This window comes from Balaenoptera musculus, chromosome 20 (assembly GCF_009873245.2).
Source record: "Balaenoptera musculus isolate JJ_BM4_2016_0621 chromosome 20, mBalMus1.pri.v3, whole genome shotgun sequence".
Taxonomy (NCBI): domain Eukaryota; kingdom Metazoa; phylum Chordata; class Mammalia; order Artiodactyla; family Balaenopteridae; genus Balaenoptera; species Balaenoptera musculus.
Genome location: NC_045804.1, coordinates 18,926,686 through 18,946,012, shown reverse-complemented (window position 1 = coordinate 18,946,012; position 19,327 = coordinate 18,926,686). Strand labels below are relative to the sequence as shown.

The 19,327-nt window shown below is 47.4% G+C and overlaps 1 protein-coding gene and 1 pseudogene across 7 annotated transcripts in view; both read right to left on the bottom strand.

Annotated features, from left to right (window-relative positions):
- Window positions 1-2,546: 2,546 nt before the first annotated feature.
- LOC118886898 lies at window positions 2,547-3,710 on the bottom strand (annotated as a pseudogene).
- Window positions 3,711-5,213: 1,503 nt separating this feature from the next.
- CDK12 (cyclin dependent kinase 12) overlaps window positions 5,214-19,327 on the bottom strand; it is a 61,739-nt gene continuing 47,625 nt past the window's right edge. For 2 of the 7 annotated variants that reach the window (XM_036836059.1, XM_036836066.1), the window contains 4 exons: window positions 16,963-17,073; window positions 15,235-15,380; window positions 11,517-11,615; window positions 5,214-9,703 (listed from right to left, as the gene is read on the bottom strand). In XM_036836059.1, the coding sequence (XP_036691954.1) occupies window positions 17,058-17,073 (16 nt within the window). In that variant the 3' untranslated portion in view covers window positions 5,214-9,703; window positions 11,517-11,615; window positions 15,235-15,380; window positions 16,963-17,057. The remainder of the gene's footprint in view (window positions 9,704-11,516; window positions 11,616-15,234; window positions 15,381-16,962; window positions 17,074-19,327) is intronic. The other 5 variants (XM_036836060.1, XM_036836061.1, XM_036836062.1 and 2 more) reach the window with 5 other exon arrangements.

Here is a 19,327-nt window from a genome sequence, read left to right as displayed (position 1 = left end):
ATACTTGGCTCTAAAGTGACCTATTAAGACTCTAAAGGGGGAGTGACTTTTAGGGGAAAGGACTTCCAGGTGTCCTCTGACCTCTGCACCTCCTAAGGGCTGAAAAAAGCAGGGGCAAGTGGTGGCATCAGAAGCAAATTCTGGGCCCAGGCTTCCTTTCTAAAGATCAGGTACAGGCTGGGGCTGGGGGTCAGGAAGAATGAGGAGGCAGGGTCTTTTTTTGCCCCTTGGCCACCCAGACCCCCATCCTCCTAGACCTGAAGTCCACTGTCATCAAGCCCCGAGAATGGAGATATAGAACATTAACGTATGTCAAGTATAAGTGAGTGGCACCGAGGGGCATAATCTGTTTTTCTAATATGACCACAAGCAGAGTGTTAGAAGAATTAGGCCGACAGCTGCTGGTTTCCCCCTCCCTTTCTACCCCCCCTCCTCGCTCTCCCTCTCCCTTGCTCCTCGGCGTTTGCACACACCAATGGCAGCCGAGCCCTGCTCGCGATTTCTCTTAATCTTCCTCCGCCATCCTGCGCTCTTTCCGCAGGCGGTGCTGCGAAACCGGCAGAACTCCGCGTCACACCTTACTGCTCTCTGAGATTGCTCCACAGAGAGCTGAAGGAGATGGCAATTCGGCGCTGATGCCGGCTGGCAGCAGTTGGGAGAGGGGAAGGAGGAGAGAGAAGGAGGAAGGGAGGGGGGAAAAAGTTGGCACGGATACCAAGTTTTTCCCTAGAGAGACATGGTTTGGGGGGGGCGGGCGGTAGAGAAGAAGGGAGAAAATGACACAGAGAAAAGGAAACGAGGAAAAAGAGGCAGAGGGAGAGCGACAGAGAGACAGAGAGAGAGAATTAAAGTTCTCTCAGACATTCACATGTAGGCATCCTTAGCCCACCTCACTCATGACCCTCTAAAGATCACACCACCCAGTCGGGGTTCCCAGCCCCCACTCTCTCTCTCCTTCTCTCTCCCCCAGCCAACCTGGAAGTCAAAGCGACCGAGGCATGTTGTGTGTAGTGGTGCAAGTGTGTGTGTGTGTGTGTGTGTATACGCCTGTATGTTGTCTCTGTTTTGGATCGCAGTAGAATGCAGTATGTAAATGAGATGGTTATTACCGCAATGTTCATCAAGCTGAGCCGAGAAGACATTAATAGCCTGATGAATATGCATGTGAATTTGTTAATTAAGTTAATTATTCTGCTGAAAATGCATTCGTCTTCCAAGGACATTTTCCCAATGATTTTTACATGCTCTAGCCATTAGTCATGCTATATTTTATCAGGGAAATGAGTTTGCTTAAGTTGTAAAAAAAAAAAAAAGAGAGAGAGCAAGAAGAGAAATAGAGAAAGGAAGAGGGAAAAAATGAAAGAGGAAAGAGGAAAATGTGTTGAAGTTGAGAGTCGGAAGGCATCTGAGGCCAGCCTGAAGTTTGAGGCCCAGCTGGGCTTTTGAAGCCTGCCCTCGATTTTTATGGGTATCTCACTCTACAATTTTTGCCCTTTTTTTGATGACAAACTTTTTATTTCCAGTGCCAAATTTCCAACACATTAATTAATTGTTGTAGCCAATTAACTGTAGTTGTGCAAATGAGTTTAGCACTAATTACCATGCAGTGCCTGTAATCACATAAAAAACTTGCTGAGAGAGAGAGAGAGAGAGAAAGGAGGAATGGGAAGGGAGTGGTGGCAGGAGAGGAGGGTACCTGGAGTAGAGGGGCAGCCAAGGGAAGGGAAGAAGCAGGGGTCCTGAAGTTTCCTGATTAGGTGCCATCTTGGCTTCAAGGGCAGGTAGCTGTCTCCACATTCAGGACCTCTGACAATCAGGAAATCTCAGAGGGGATAAGAGCCAGTAAACAGTGGTCCCTTTTGTCTAAGAACTTCCATCCAGGGAATTTCCTGGCGGTCCAGTGGTTAGGACTCCATGCTTTCACACACAAGGGCCCTGGTTCAATCCCTGGTCAGAGAACTAAGATCCTGCAAGCCCCTAGGCACAGCAGAAAAAAAAAAACAAAAAACTTCCACCCAAAAAAGAGGTTTAGAATGGATATCTCTGGTTGCTTCAACAATGCAAAGTACTCCCTATACATTCTGAAGCCCTCAGTGTTTATCCTCCATGGCTGGAATTACTGGATAAGGATGGAGGGCACCATTGGAAGAAGATGTGCCATTTCTGATGGGCCATGGAAGATGGAGAAGAGTGATATGTGCTCTCAGCCTGGTTCTGGAGCTTTAAGTAGACAGGGAAAGTTGTTATAAGTCCACCACAGCTACTAGAATAGGCCAAGGGAGCAATGGTAACATCAACTGTAAAAAACCCAGTTCCAGCAGGAGGTGGGAAGAGGCAGCCTTTGGCCAGACATAGCTCCCAGGAGAAAAGCCAAACCTTCTCTCCTGAAAGCTGGCATTTCTGCCATTGATCACGTTTGGGCTGACTTTAGGTTTCCACCTGTCAGCTTCTACCAGTGCCCAGCGGCTGAGGAATAGACCAAATGATTTCTCTAGCTCCTTCTGGTTTAGCTGTCCATGATTTGGACAGAAAGAGCAGTGGTAAAGTGAGGACTAAGTGTGAACTGGCATTTTTTTTTTTTTTTAAGCAGATAAAGGCTTGTTTTTTATTGAATGAATGATCTATGTAATTGCCGAGGCCACTATGAACAGAGAAGAGGGAGAGAACTGTATTTCTTGGTCTCTTCCTCCTTGGACAGAGTCTTGACGATTTCCTCCTTCTTGGCCTGGAGCCACTCTTCGCGCTTTTGGGCTTCCTTGGTCTTAGACCTGCGGGCCTCAGCCTGGTCTGCCAGAAGCTTCTTGCGAGCCTTGTCTGCCTTCAGCTTGTGGATACATTGCATGAGAATCCGCTTGTTTTTGAACACTTTTCCCTTCACTTTCAGGTACAGACTGTGATCACGTGGTGGTCAGTCTTCTTAGAGTCACAGTATTTTCTGAGCAGCTGGTGCAGAATTCTCATCCTCCTCAACCAGGTTACCTTCTCGGGCATTCGAGCATTGGTAGCACCCTTTCTCTTACCTATGCCCATGTGCCTGCCCTTCTGGCGGGCCAAGGTGTTTTTCCAGCATCAGGCCCAGGAATGGACTGTCACAGGCTTCCAGATGATCAGCCCATCTTTGATCAGCTTCCGGCTCTGCTGATGGGAGTTGGCATTGATAATTTCATTAGTCTCATTGGGGTCCAACCAGACCTTCTTTTTGCCACAGCGAAGGACACTGAAGCCAAGCCTTTTCTGAAGCCTGAGCATACTCATGCCTGCGGCCGCAGCAGCAAAAGAGTGAACTGCCATTTTTGATTCCACTTTGCTTTCCCCAAACCATGTCCCAGACACTGAGCCTGCCCAAGGGGTGTGTGTGTGTGTGTGTAAATGACCTATAGTTCCCCACCACACTAAAAAAAAAATTAAAATGCTATTTCTCCCTTACTGCCCCCCGCCCCAGAATAGAGAGCTCACTTGTCACGGGACTCAACTTCCTCAGACCTCATCAGAGACACACTCAACTTCACATTTCCAAGGAGACCCTTGACCATTTATCCTCTGATAGACACCCAAAGGCTGAGTCCTCCCTTTCCCATTCTAGGTCCCAGGTCTGTGGGCAGATTGCTCACGGGCTCCATCCACTTCAGTCTTGAAGCGGCAAAGGGGAAACAATTTGAAGGGCATAAGCCGTATTGCCCCCTGCTTCACAACACTGCTCTTCTAACCTATGAACCAAAGTTAGCTGTGAGGACCTGAAGTGACCCAGGCTGCTCCAGTGCTCTTCCTGCCTCCGACATCTCTCTTCTGGTTCTGCCTACACCCTCTTCCTAGCAACCTTCGTCAAGGTTTGAGAAAGCCTGGTGTAGTAGAAAGAGCCCCACTGTCTTGAGTTCCAAGCTCTTCTTTGCCATTTAACAGCATGTGATCGTGGGAAAATCATTTACAATAAGCCTCAATTTTCCCTGTCTATGAAATGGAAATAATAATAGGTGCCATGCCTGAAGGGTTAAGAAACTTAATAATTGTGATTATAAAACAACACTCAGGACACCAAGTAAAACAGGCTATTTCATTAATTGCTAGTGAGTACAAAGTGGGAGCACAAAGTGTTCCTTTTTTAAAAAAATATTTTAATTTTATTGGAGTATACTTGATTTACAATGTTGTGTACAAAGTGTTCTTTAACAGGTGAATGGTTAAACTGTGGTACATCCATATCATGAAATAAATAAAAGAAACAAACTATTGATACATTCAAAAACTTGAGTGGATATCCAGAGAATTATGCTGAGTGAAAAAATCCAATCCTAAGAAGTTACATAGTGTATGACTCCATTTTTCGAATGAAAAAATTTTAGAAGTGGAGGATAGATTAGTGGTTGCCAAGGGTTAAGAAGGGGGTGATGTAGGCATGATTATAAAAGAGCAACATGAAGAATCCTTGTGGTGTTGGAACGGTTCAGTATCTTGACTGTAGTGGCAGATGTAAGAATTTACACAGGTAACAATATTGCATAGAACTTAATATACACACATACACAGGTAAAACTGGGGAAATATGGATCGAACTGATGTCAGTATTCTGGTTATGATGTCATACTATAGTTACAAAATGTTACTACTGGGTAAATGTGGGCAAAATGTACAAGGGATCTCTCTGTATTATTTCTTACAACTGCATGTGAATCTACAATTACCTCAATTTTTAAAAAAGGATATGATAGATTATTAATGTTTCTGCTGGGTTTAGGAGAAAGAAGGGGCTGCCCATGTGTTTCCATTGAAGAATTCCAAAGAGGAAGATTAAAAAATATTATTCTTATTATGGTACATCAATAAAGTGATCATACCTATGGGGAGGGGGGATATTTGTATCTGTTGACCCAATAATTTTACTTCTTGGAATTAACTATAAAAAAAATGCATGGGGACTTCCCTGGTGGCGCAGTGGTTAAGAATCCACCTGCCAATGCAGGGGACACGGGTTCGAGCCCTGGTCCGGGAAGATCCCACATGCCACGGAGCAACTAAGCCCGTGCGCCACAACTACTGAGCCTGTGCTCTAGAGCCCGCGAGCCACAACTACTGAGCCCGTGTGCCACAACTACTGAAGCCCACGCGCCTCGAGCCTGTGTTCCACAACAAGAGAAGCCACCACAGTGAGAAGCCTGCGCACCACAACGAAGAGTAGCCCCTGCTCGCTGTAACTAGAGAAAGCCTGCGTGCAGCAATGAAGACCCAACGCAGCCAAAAATAAATATAAATAAATAAATAAATTTATTTTAAAAAAATGCATGAAGTTTTAGGATAGGATGTACATCATGGTATTATTTATAACAGTAAACATGTCTAAATGATTAAAATAGTGGATGAGCTTTATAAATCATGGCATATCTAGGTGATGAAATACTCTATAGACTTTAAACATACTTAAAAAAAAATACAATGAGCACAACGCCTGGCAGTCAATAAATGGTAGTTCACTTTACTGGGATGTTCTGGGTATTAAAAGAGCTAATGTAGGTAAATGCACTTGACAAACTGTAAAGTACTTGGCAAGTGCTCTGTGTTGCTATCTTTTTTTTTTTTTTTTGGCTGCGCCACGTGGCATGTAGGATCTTAGTTCTTTGACCAGGGATCAAACCCATGCCCCCTGCAGTGGAAGCGCAGAGTCTTAACCACTGGACAGCCAGGGAATTCCTCTGTGTTGCTATCTTTGTGTGTGTGTGTGTGTGTGTGTGTGTGTGTGTGTGTGTGTGTGTTGCTATCTTAATGGCTGTCTCTCCCAGCTCCATCCTAGATGAAGCTGTACTTCCAGGCAGAACACTACGTAAGGAACTCCTAGCTGGAGGCATGGGAATGGGGAAACTGACTTCTTTGGGAGTATGAGTCAAAGGATTGGGGCTACTTCCTTTCCAGGAGACTGCCACCCCCTGCTCCAAATCATCAATACAACTATGGACATTCTCCCCAGCACACGCACATACTCACATTTGGCCTATAATTCCACGGGACTCATAGAGTCTTTGACACGATGTCAGCCGTGATGATTCCATAAAATTAATAGACTCTATTGTATCAACCACTGTTGACTGAGCACCTACTCAGTATCAGGCACTGTCCTAGGTACTTTACACACATTATTTCACTAAATTCTCTTCACCACCTTAAAAGGTTGTTTATCTGCATTTCACAGACAAGGAAACTAGGGCTAAAAGAGGTTAAACGGCTTACCAAGGTGGTACAGCTCGTAAATGGCAGCACTGGCATTGGAACTCAAGGCTGTCGGCCTCTAAAACTTACAATCTAACCACCACACATACTACGTTTAGAAGAACTGAGGAGGGAACTGCACTGAGGCCCACATCTGGAGGAGCCCCAGAAAAGTACCCTTTGTTCTTCCAATGCCCCTTGGGTGGACACAGACTTAAACTCATACCAGGCAAAAGAAAAATCTCTAAAGAGAAGTGGGTCCATTCTGAAGTCTTATATCCCATGAGTAAGTTTTTCCATGTGTCTAACCTCTATCCTTTCTGCTAAAATCCAATCCCTTTTCCTCTCTTGTTTCCAGTGGAGATGGTGAATATATGACATGGTGCCCCTCCATGAAAAGTCCTCGGTCAGGAGGGGATTGAGGAATTTCTCTTTCCCCAGGACTGTTGAGGCCTCAGTTCCTTGGTCTCTTGGATCTTCCCCAAGGTATCAAACCAAAAGATGAGCAGCAGAAAATGGACCAGGAAGAGAAGCGGAGAGAGTAGCCTACCCAGACCAAGGAGACCAACTTGGAGGACGGCCTGGGACTCTTTCAGGACCTAAGCCCTGGGCTCAGGGTGAAGTTAAGGTGGTCAGTTTTCCCCACCAGGCTCAGCAGCCAGCTTCATGTTTGACATCTATCCAGCTGTGGAGGTCTGGCCAGCACCCCTCACGCCAGAGCCTCTTGTTTGTCGCAATGTGACATCTCTATAGAAAGGAGGGATCTGGGGGTTCTGCCACTCTGCATTTATTCCTCCCGTCTCAATACTACCTTGCTGTACTTGCTCAGGACCAGCCAGCCCAATGGGAGGAGCTTAGAGAATAATCTGAGGAAAAAGAATAATCTTGTGAGGAAGAGCCTGGGATCCCAAGACTAGGTCCAAAGCTCTTTTCTCTCAACATGAGAGCCAGGAGGGAAACTGGGGCCTGAGTCTGGACATAGATTGGGAACAAGAGGTGTCTTCCCTCCCTCCATCCTTCCTTCCCTCCTCCACACACTATTCTACCCTGCCAGGGCCTAAGCATGCTCACAGCTCACTTTGGCTTCCCTTGGCCCATCTACCTTATGGACAGGAGAGAGTTAAAGGCATGGTATGGCAAGCTATAAATTTCCCATCAGTGTGGGGAGAGGAGAACTGTTGGCAGGGAGGGGGTTGGGCTGGGGGGGGGGAGGGGGAGCTGGGAAAAAGCCAGGAGGTTGTCTCTAGGTAACAATAAACACTGCAAGCAAGGAGCAGCTGTTACACTTACTCTCTCTGCATCACAATGCTGAAATAACACTAATAAACCAGTGTGCCCAATACACAGGCATATACGCATTTAGGGCCAAGCCCCACTGTACCCCTAGGGCTGCCCTTTGCTTCAGGTCAGGGGCCTTGGTGCCAGTGGACATACCTGTCTTGGCCTGGCTATACTTATGTGGAGGATGAGGACTGGTGAGTCAGTCTCAGAGCCAGAGTGGCATTCTCAGAGGAAGCGGGGGATTCCAGGTTCAGATCCTGATGGCATTCACTGGTAGGAAGAGGTCAAATGGGGTAACTCTTGGCTGGGAGTTGGGAGGAGGGGAGGAGAGTGAGAGAGAGAAAAGTACAGGGAACAGACAACTACTTACCATGTCTTCTCAGATTGGAGGGCATGAGGTAGCCAGGAGTGGAGTCAGCTGAAGGGAGGTGGGAGAAAAGGGGGACTGAGGAGAAGGTTTAAGAGGAGGAACACGTGGTATTGAGGAGTGATCCTTGTGTCTCCTGGGGCTGAACTCTCTACACCTGCCTACACCCCACCTGGTGCACCCAGGCTCCCCCTCACAGCACCGCTTTTATACCAGAGCCAGGTGATATGTCAGTTCAGTTCAGGATTGGGCTTTATTATGGGTGTTCCAGCAGGGGCCCCTGGGCTCCTGATGCTGCCAGAGAGCGCTGGGGGAGTGGAGCTGGTCCCATCTCCCTACACGAAGAGCAGCTGGTCTGTCCCTTCCTCCAATCAAAACTGTCTCTGGATCCCCAGGCGCATCCCAGCAGAGCGCCCCTCATCCCAGCTGGACAGCAGAGCCGTCATCAGTGAAAGGAATAGAAATAGGCAAATGAAAACTTAGGCTCTGTCAGAGAACTCCCCTCCTATTCTTCTCTGAGGTTAGAGGGAGGATATTTATTATGTGTCTGGATACATTGGTATCCGAGATCCCTATTTCCTTTTGCTGAAACAGGGAGGCCCTTGGGACTGTGGTCAGAAGCACAACTGATTCTCCTGGTCCACTTTCTGGCCCTGTTCTGCTGGTGTGACCTCAGACACAGTAGTCTATCATCCCCCTGATTCAGAAAGTCAGGAGAAGGTGCACATTGCCCACCTGACCTGTAAGGGAAGAGAAAAACAGCACCTTTGAAGATCATGGTTTCTGTTTCCAGCGAAAGAGTACTGAGACCAAGTAGCGGTAATCCTTCCAGGTTCTGGTCTTGTAAGAGTGCCTTTTTCTTTTTTTTTTTTTTTTTTTAATATTTCTAAGTCATGTGGTGTCAGCTGGGTACCCAGACCTCTGGGCAGGTAAGTGAGAGTAGGGAGGAGTAGCTGTGTCTGCCTGGAAAGCCCCTTTCCTGAAAGGTGCCTAGGAGCGCTGAGCTGCCTCAGCACAGAACCCTCTGTGCAGCCCATGGATACAGTGGGGCAAGAATAACTAGCCTTTCCTCACTGGGAAGCCTCTCCCTGGGAATGCTCAGCCTCCCCTGCTATCTTCTCTCCCATTTCCCTCTCTTCTTTCTTAGCTGGGGCCTCTCCTTGCCCCGCAATCCAGATGACAGACCTCTATCCAGAGCTCAGAGTGGGGGAGAAATGAGGTAAAAGAGAGCTCTAACAGGCCTGGACCCCCTTCCCCTCTGTTGTTTTCATGAGCCACCCCTGCTGCTATGAGCCACCAGAACCTTGAATTCAGGTGAGCTGCCAGCAGCCTTCTCCCTCCCCACAGCCACTCCAGCCAGGAAGATACGCACCTAAAGGGCCCCAGAGCCCACGGTCTTCCTACTCGCAGGGCCACAGCCCCCTCCTGCATCCCTAGGAATCTGCACCACAGACACACTGGGATGAGTTAGAAAGAAGTGCGAGAGACCCCACCATGTGCTCTGTGCTGGAGCAGAGGGCCAGCTGCCTGTACGGCAGAGCAGGATCACCAGCCAGGAGAGCTGGCACAACTTGGGCACAGAGCCTTGTTGGCATGTTAGAGGGGGCAGGGGAGGGGATGGGGTAAGAAGGCTGTTTCAGGAGCACACATCTCCTCCTGGCTCCCTCTCTGGGCACTGTTTCTTCTCCTTGGCTTCTCTCCCTGGGTACTGATGGACATCATGGCGCTGCCACCTCTGAAATGTCTTCCTTCACTTCTTCCACAGCTTTGGGAGCTAGAGAGGGCATGTGTATGATAACCTTCGAGGTGTTGAGGTGGGAGGTTCAGACATCCAGCTCTCTCACCAACCAATGGGACACACTGAGGGAGAAGGAGGAAAGGAGTCCCATCAGAGTAAAAGCTAAACCCTGGGCCAAAAATGAGCTCCTCAACAATTCCCTCTTCTCTAGAGCGCAGGGGATTCTGGGTACCGCTACCTCTGCCTTCTACTTACTTCAAGTCTATCCCTCCTTCCCTGCAAAAGCTCAGGGTTTCTTCTGGATTCCAGAGTAGGCTCCAGGCTCTGACTCCAGGGCTGTAGATCTCATACCCTTGGCTAAACCTTGGGAGTATGAGGCAGGGCTGGTGGGGATTGAGGGGAGGGAGATCTTGTTCCTTAGAGAAACATCAAGAATCTAGATTGAATGCTTTAAGAGCCTTTTAGCCCCTCCAATATACCTCTAATCTTGGAGTAGGGGTGGACAAGGGGTGAGAAAGAGGGCCTAGAGAAAGCCTGACGCTTCCTCTCTTTCTTCACTGCATGCGCCTCCTCTGCTGCTCCCTGTTTCAGAGGAGAAACAGCAGCTCTGTAAACAGGAGCCATCTAATAACCCCCCTGAACAATACTCAGTATGAACGGCCTGCCTTATGTTAGGCAGCCAGCCCCACAGGTGGGACTACAGGCCTCAGTTTCCAAATTTCCCCTCTCTAACTTCTCCCCTCTTTCAGGCTTCTCCCCCATCTCCCCACACAAGAGAATCTTCCTTTTCAACCCCCTAGCACAGTTCTCCTCCCCCACCCCCACTTCTGCAGGCCCTTGGAAACAGGGCAGGAGCTGGATGGAGTCTATCCAGACTGTCCTGAGGCAATGCAAGGGGGCCCTTCTCATCCTGTTGGTAGTAGAAAAGGCAGAGAATTAGATAGCCAAGGAGATGACCCTGAGTGTCTAAGACAGGGCAGGGTGAGTCTGGATGCACTTAGAGAGGTGCATCTTGCTCTTCCCTAGGGACTCTGGGGATATTAAATGGTGTACTAAGATAGAGGAGAAGACAATTCTGGGAGTAGAGGATAAGTGTTGGGGGTTTGGAGGGTGTGACGAAGTTTCTACCCATACTGCTTTCCAAGCTCTGTGCCCATCCTTGCCCTGATCGCAACTTAGTCTCAAGAAGCACAGAACAAAGAATGTTGAATTTTTTGAGGAAGGAAGGAGATGCCAGGAAATGCCATCTTCGGCAACTTGGTGGGCAAGCCACTTCTCTCCATCATTCTTTCTTAACTCTAGTGTCTGAATAGTGAAGGAGGTGGGGGTGGGAGATGGGGACAGCTGGAAATGTGCCCCTCTCTCCAGTGTGCACCAACACCGCATAGAGCCAGATGGGGCTTGACTAAGAGCTCTGGGCCATGGCACCGCGTGAATACAGGGGCATTTCTGACTCAGCTTTCAGAGCCTTGAGTTTTAATTCTGTCTCTCTTCTTGGCTTAGACATGGGACAAGACCACTCCTCGCTACATTTTTTGGCATAATTTTCTCTAGCAGCTTATATTGCAGCAGAGAAACTTGTGATAAGATCTCAGAAAAAGCTCAATATTTAGTCACCATTGGGGGATTTATTTCTTGGTTAAGGAACTGGGGAAGTTAGTGTATTCCCTTCCCTGTGGACCTTTTAGAATATGGTAAAATCTCATGGGAGTGGGAGGTTCTGGGGGATCTGTCTACTTGGAAGCAAGGGAATGTATGAGATGACCTCTGGAACAGGCTGTACAAGGGAAATGTTCCCCCAGTAATGCACCCACCTGACTCCCCTGAGTTGCTTCCAAGACTTAGGAGCCAGAGACATGAGACTCCAAGCAATAGAGAATAATATTCTGCCTACCCTCTTCCCTTGACTTTCCTCCCCACACCCTACCTACTTACATTTCCCTGTGTTCCCAGGAACTCTCCAAATCCAGGAACAAAAGCAACTCCAGGGCAGGATTCAACTGATTTCCCTTCTCTGGGTCTCTGTTTTCACATCTGTAAAATGAATCGTTTGGCAAGATGAGCTCCAGGTTCTCTTCCTCGCAACAGTAAGGGTCTATGATTGATACCCCAAAGGCACCAGCCCTCATTTGCATGCTGTTTTGCATGTAATCTCCACGGCACTTATTCTAAACACACAGAAATATCTCTGAACCCTGCCCTTCTCCTCCCTGTCACCACAGTCTCTGGTTCTACGGTCCCTAGTTCTTGTCCTCCTCTTCAAGGACCTCAAAGCTCTGTCCCCACCTTCCTTTCACAATTTTACAGCACTCAGTGGGACAAGCTCAACTGAACAAAACCTCGGGAACAAGAAAACAGCCTTACCTAATATCCTGGCTGCAATTTTGGGGCCCAAAACTGAGTCAGCTGGTACATTTCCATCCTTTTTGGAGGTCCTGGCCATTGGGGGGAAATCCTGGTACCTCTCCCCAGTGCCTCCCCTCCTCCTCCACCTTGCTATTCTCCATGCCAGAACGCAAAGTGGCCAGTGATTGATGGGCCTGGGTTCCTGGTAACCGCACCCAGTGGCCCAATCCTCCTCCCTTACCCAATCCCTCCCCTGTCCCTATTCAGAGATCAGATTGTCTCATGTTGGTCCCTGAGGTCCCATTAATTAAAAATACATCCAATTAAATGGCAGGTGAAAACGTGCTATTGGAACTCTCCACCCCCCTGCCCCAGCTTGGTCCTCCCCACCCCCATTTTAAGGCTCAGCTGTGCTTTGAGCTGAGAAAAAAAAAGAGGGAGAGAGGAAGAAAGAGGGAGAGAGAAGAGGAAGACATAGAGGTGGGGGTATTCGGCGGGGGAGCTATTTGAACCTCTGCCAGGGTAGCATGTGCCAGCCTGGGAGGGTGGCACTGTGCCCTGGTGTCTAATTTCTGGAGGTGTGAGTAGGTTCAGTCAGCTGGGTACCCAATTCCATTTCCCTTAAAGGGGCAGAGGGAAGTCAAAGGGTGTGTCTAGCTATACTGCCCTCCTTCTGGGCTTGGTGAAGGAAGGAGTAGAAGTATAAATGGTAGAGGGCCCTTAAGAGGGGGTGTGATGTTCAGGGGTTGGGAGAATCTGAGGCTTCCATTCTTGGCATATCCCTGCTCTTCCCTGAACTGCAAAGAAGATAACGAGAAGCTGTTTGGGACCCAGGTGGCAGGGCATGGCAGTGCTCCCAAGCCAGACTGTACCTACCCCTGCCCACAGGAAAGCTGAGAAAAAAACGGAGGGATGAAGGAAGGAGCCATATTTTGGGTGGGAGCAGATGGGTCAAATAGGATAAAATATACAAGCATGTACATTTGTGTGGGCAGCACCTTATAGGTAAGAGGATCTGGAGGGACTTGTCCTATTTGCCCTTTCTCTAGGCAAAAGGAAGCAGCAGTAGTGTGAAGTCACCTCAAACTGGCAGGCTGCCAGTAGGGCATCTCCTCTCCTCCACATTTATGGTGTCCCCAGCATTTTGTCAGGTAAGGCATCAGCCCCACCCTCCACCCCTCTAAAGCCCTCTGGCCCCAAGCAATGCAAAGCTAATAGGCACTGAGAGATGTTGGGAGAGGAGCTAGGAAAAAAAAGGGTGACTAAGGGTGGTACTCAGAATCCAGGCAGTAGTGGGGGTATCTGCCGACCGAGGTCCCCCGTCTGGCCTCCTTGGCAGCCTCAGTACCTCCTCACTTCACTTTAACGCTAATTGGAGATTTTAATCTGCACTGCTGCTCTGCTCGGGGTGCTGGGGGGAGCGCCAGCTGTGCAGCAATTCCAGCAGCACCGACTGTTTAATCAAGCTGTCCTCCTGGGGAGGGGCCCTCGATCATGGGGGTAGGAGGGAGGAGGAGAACCTCTGTCATCTCCCTTAGCCTGTTCAGCCTGGAAGGGCTTCATGGAGACTGAGGATCAAATATGGGACACCTCATCCCCATAAGGGCTCCATGGCCACTTGGATCCCTAGCAGAGACATTACACAGTACGGGGGCGGCCTGAGGATCAAGGGTCAAAGCAGCCGCCATCCCCATCCTGCTTTCTGAAACCATTGTTGGCGCAGAGCCCCAGAGTGTCCTGGGTGTCCTCCAGCCATTCAGGTGGTAAACATCCTCCAGACCATCTTGAACTCTGCAGGTTTGTGCTGGGGGAGGTGATGGGGGCATAGAAGACTGAACTTTCCTAGTCTCTCAGTCTCTCTGAGAGAGTCCTCTCCCCAAAACTCTTTCTTAAGAGAGCTAGTTCCTTAAGAGCTACTTCTCTTAAAACAATTGTAAGAGATTTTTTTTTTTTTTCTCTCTGAAAAACCAGATACCTCCACCCTCTGGGCCAGAAAGAGACTGTCTTAGAGGCTGGGGACAGTGGGGTGGACAGCTGGAGCCTGCTACACCTTGAAGGAGAGAAACACCTGTGCAAGGTGTTTTGTGACGAGCGCTAGGGGGCTTCCCAGGTTCAGCTGGGAATATAGTGACATGTCAGTCCACTAGGGAAGAGCATTCAGGGTCTCAGGCCATTTTTAAGGAAGAAGAAGTGGAAAAACAACTAATTATTCTTCTGGCTCCTTGGGTCCCTGGTCTCAGGCTCTCTGGGGGTGTTTCTGACCCCTATCTTGGGGAAAGATTGCGGTGTCCCCCTCTCCCCTCACCCAAACTCTGTCTGCGGAGGGGCAGGAGTTTTAATTGGTCAGCAGTGCCCTCGTGTGGCAGAAACCAAGACTGCAGCCGCCCAAGTGGCCCAGCAGCTTTGAGGGATCAGACATCCAGGTTGACAGAGACGTAGGCAGGGTACCCCAGGTACCCAAAGCATACTTACTGCTCAACCACTTCCAGAGACATTTCCTACTTTCTAACACCTACTCTATCCCTCCATCCATCCCATCCTAACTGCTTCACCTCCAACTCAAGGTATGTGCCTACCAGGGGAGGGAGCACCTTACCCAGACCTGGCACTTATTTAGGCCTGCTGCTTGTGCCGTCTGGATTGCAGGGGTGAGAGAGGCATTGCTGAGAGAGGAGACCTAAGGTCAAAAGGGTAAGTTGATGTCAACTCCAGTGGCAGGAGAGGCTCTGGCACCCCTGCCAACTCCCTATAAGTGCCAGACAAGAGCTGCCACACGAGCTCAAGACAGAGTATTACCTACTGGTGGGTTCTTCCCTGTAGCAATCCATTCGCTACCCCCTGGAGGGGTCTGGGAATGAATACAGATAGACTCTTAGGGTCTGAGATCCTTGTCCTCAGGAATGGACACCAGATAAAACCTTTCCCTCAAAAGATTCAAGTATTCCCCAAGGATGCCAGGCCACTGGACAGAATGCACATCTGGACTTCAGGCTTTCAGCTCGAAGAGAAGGGCTGCCTGTCATTAGACCCTTCCCCTCCAGTGTCAAATACCATCCATTTACTGTTTACTGTTCCCTTCTTTCCACATGCACTAAATGGGGGAAATGGTTTTAAACTACAGAAAAGGGGGTGCAGAGTTAACATTAGGAAGGTCTCTCTAAAATTTAGGGCTGGAAGTCACCAAGGCGGAGAGCTGAGTCACAAAGGCCTTCCCCTTGTTGGAGAAATTTAACAACAGAGAGAAATAGTCCCAGAGAGAAATATGACCCTGTTTAGCGTTGGTGGGTAGGGAGAGGAGCACACCTACCTGGCAGCAAGAAGGGTAGGGGTAGGCACAGTAGGTTGGTGACCTGTCCAGTTCTAGGCATTGAGGATGGAAATAAGCAGGCTGGCAGACCTCTACTTCTCATGTCTTTGCACAGTGTTTGGACAGGGGGGGATCTCCCATCAAACCTGGAAATGATGTGGAGAAGCTGATGAGAGGTAGTAAGAAGGGATATCAATGCCCTACCCTCACGCAAAAGAAAGAAAGAGAAAACAGCTTCTTAGGGAAGAAGAAGGCAGGACTATGTGTACGTATGAGGTGGTAGGTGAGTGGGGCAGGTGTTGTAGAGAGGCTGAGAGTAACCAATATCAGCATCACACTATTGAGGAATATTCATTAGCACAGCTGGCCAAGAGAAAAGAACAGGAATGAAATGACCACCAATGCCAATAGAGGGGGTTACCCACTCCAGCCAGGAGGGAGGAACTGCTAATCAGAAGATAGGACACCATAATAGGGTCAAGTAAAAAGCTAAGGATCTCCCAAGGCAATAGAAATAAAAGCAAAAATAAACAAATGGGACCTAATCAAACTTATAAGCTTTTGCACAGCAAAGGAAACTATAAACAAAACAAAAAGACAGTCTATGGACTGGGAGAAAATATTTGCGAATGATGTCACTGATGAGGGCTTAATTTCCAAAATATACAAACAGCTCATACAACTAGATAACAAAAAATCAAAGTACCCAAGGAAAAAATGGGCAGAAGACCTAAACAGACATTTCTCCAAAGAAGACATATAGATGGGCAGTAGACACATGAAAAGATGCTTAACACCACTAATTATTAGAGAAATGCAAATCAAAACTACAATGAGGTATCACCTCACACCAGTTAGAATGGGCATCATTAAAAAGTCTACAAATAACAAATGCTGGAGAGGGTGTGGAGAAAAGGGAACCCTCCCTACATTGTTGGTGGGAATGTAAATTGGTGCAGCCACTATGGAAAACAGTATGGAGGTTCCTTAAAAAACTAAATATAGAGTTACCATATGATCCAGCAATCCCACTACTGGGTATAATATATCCAGATAAAACTATAATTTGAAAAGATACATGCACCCCTATGTTCGTAGCAGCACTATTTACAATAGCCAAGACATGGAAACAACCTAAATGTCCATCAACAGATGAATGGATAAAGATGTGGTACATATATACAATGGAATATTACTCAGCCATAAAAAAAGAATGAAATAATGCTACTTGCAGCTACATGGATAGACCTGGAGATTATCATATTAAGCAAAGTAAGTCAGAAAGAGAAAGACAAATACCATAGGATATCACTTATATATGGAATCTAAAATATGACACAAATGAATTTATCTATGTAACAGAAACAGACTCACAGACATAGAGAACAGACTTGTGGCTGCCAAGGGGGAAGGGGGTTGGGAGGAGGGTTGGATTGGGAGTTTGGGACTAGCAGATGTAAACTATTATATAATATATAGAATGGATTAAACAACATCCTATTGCATAGCACAGGGAACTATATTCAATATCCTGTAATAAACCATAATGGAAAAGAGTTAAAAAAAAAAAAGAGCTAAGGAAACTCCTCTGGAGATCTTTGGGTGTAAGAACTTCCCTGAGACTCTGTGTGTGTGTGTGTGTGTGTGTGTGTGTGTGTGTGTGTGTGTGTGTGTATTAATCCCTTACAAAAGCAGGTCAGTGGCCTCTGATTGGCTTAAGATCCCTACCTGGCCTTAAAGTCTGTGAAAGAGACTGAATTTTGCAGGGGTCCGGATGTCAGGTAATTGATGGACATTACCAAATTCCTCAGGGGCCATCACTCCTACTGCTGCTGCCACCTGTAAAAGAAAATTACAGGTTATATTAGAAATAAGGGATTAGACACCAAAAAGGGTCTATGGGCTTTCTCCCAGGGAGCATGGCCTTGGTAGGTAAAGTGATGGTGATGGTCACCACTCTTCTAATTCACAGAGCTGAGAAGGATTCTGGTGAACCTTAAGTATGCTCCCAAAAAGAGTTGTAAGTGTTCTAAGATTCCTAGCTCCAGGGAACTAGCTCCCAGTCTGATAAAGTAAAAACCATGGTTCCTATACTTAAAAGTTAGGAATTCAACAGAAATAGAAGCTGTGAAACCCAGAATTATAAAGGGCAATGAAGGTTCAAGGCTAATGGAAAGTTAATGCAAGAAAGTGACACAAAGGAGGGCATCTAGTTTTAGATCAGATAATCAGATTGCATTTGAAGCCTCTCTTGTCCAAAACAGCTTCTTCAAGAAAGGCTCAGAGGCCAGAAAAAGGTCCTATGAGATAGAAAGGAGGTTTGTGGGACAGCAGATTTGATGCAATTTGGGCAGGTAGGTCTATACACTCCCTGTGTAGGGATGAATCTGCATGGGGACCAACTCCACATTCCTCCTGTGCTATCAACCAGGGTGTGATGGAGAAAACGTAAAGATATGTACTGGGATCTATTTGTCAACAGCAGTCAATACTCATTTTGCAACCTCCCTGCCCCTCTGACCCAGACCTATAATTCTTTCTATCTCTAAGCTGCCTTACTCTCTCCAAGATACTGCTTCCACTTTAAAAACTCGTTAGCATTCCCCTCCCTGCTCGTCAGTGGCTCCCAGACTCATGCTGAGAAAATAAGCATTGGAAGGGACTGTAGAAACATCTGGGAGAGGTCCAAAGAGGGGAAGGGAGTCTCAGCACCAGAGTGAGATGACTTTAGAACCTGCTGTGCATGTCAGCCCATTGAGCACACTATTCAGGGCTTAGGTCATTGTGGAGCACACCACCTTCCTTCCGCCCCAACAAAGGAGAAAACCAACCCAAAGCTAAAAAACAGGGGGGAGGAGTACAGCTCCGCCCCCATTTGCCTGTAATCTCAGAGAATATCTTATTTTACTCAGAGTTCTATAATCCCTTCTCTCATTCAGCAATTCCCCTTAGTTTCCCAGCAAGTGAGGTGTTTTCTTTCTCCTTTCCTTCTGATTTTATTTTTCAATATAGCTGTATTATAATGCAAAGGAGCCTGAGCTGAGCTTTAGGGTAAATTCCTCACAATGCCTCTGAGGATCTTTTCCTACTATCCAAGCCCCAGAGATAGTTGGCAACGAGCTCCTTGAACTGTGGTGTAACTCTGAGGCATCAGGATCTTTGGCTGTGGCTTGCCACTTGCTTCCCAATGAACCAGAGTTCTTGACTCTAAATAAAAATTACAGTTGCACAATTTGCATGTCATTGAAAGATTAATCTTTGAGGTAAAAATATATAAAGCTTCTCAGTTTTTCTACTAATTTTTTTAACCTAACTTTCCCCCTCAATCTGTCCTTCCTCCCTCAAAATCTCACAGCCCTACCTTCCTTTCTTGAGGAAGCACAGGGCTGTCAGGAATTGATGCTCTTGGATTCTAGTCTTGGCTGGCTGCCACTAACTCACTGTGAGACTGTGGACAAGGCATTTCCCTTCCCTAAGCCTCAGTTTCTTGCTCTGTAAACTGAGAAGTTGAATTAGGTGGTCTCTAGTTCCCTTTCTAGCTCTGGCCATCTATGATTCTATCAGGAAGAAGACACAAGTGTCCTCCCATCAGGAAGTGAGATATTCCTGCCCTTCACACCTTTCTCTCAGGGCCACTGCATAAAGAAGCTCCCCCGTAGATGCCTGCCTTTCTCATGCTGGCTTAACTAAAGGGACAAACAAGTGAGTTCCAGTAGGAGGCCAAACTCCTCTTATTATGAAGAAAAGATGTTAAAAAGGTGATCTAATTCTAACCTTGAATCTTGAAAGCAGATAGGAGAAAAGGCAGGTATGGGGCAGGAAAGAGTATGATAAGCATGCCCCCCTAACACACTGAGCACACTCACCCTAGGGAACCCCGTATAACCAGTGACTGCTTAGCCAATACAACTGTGTGTGGATGGAAGAAGAAAGCAAGGACGTGTGTAAACACTTCAGGAGCATAGACGTAAATGTCCGATCAATGCATATACACTCACTCCTGTTCTCTCCTACTTAGGCCTATACGTGCCTTGTAAGAAGCTAGAGTGGGAGGGGACACCACATCCCAGTCTTCTCCCTCCCCAAAGTCAGA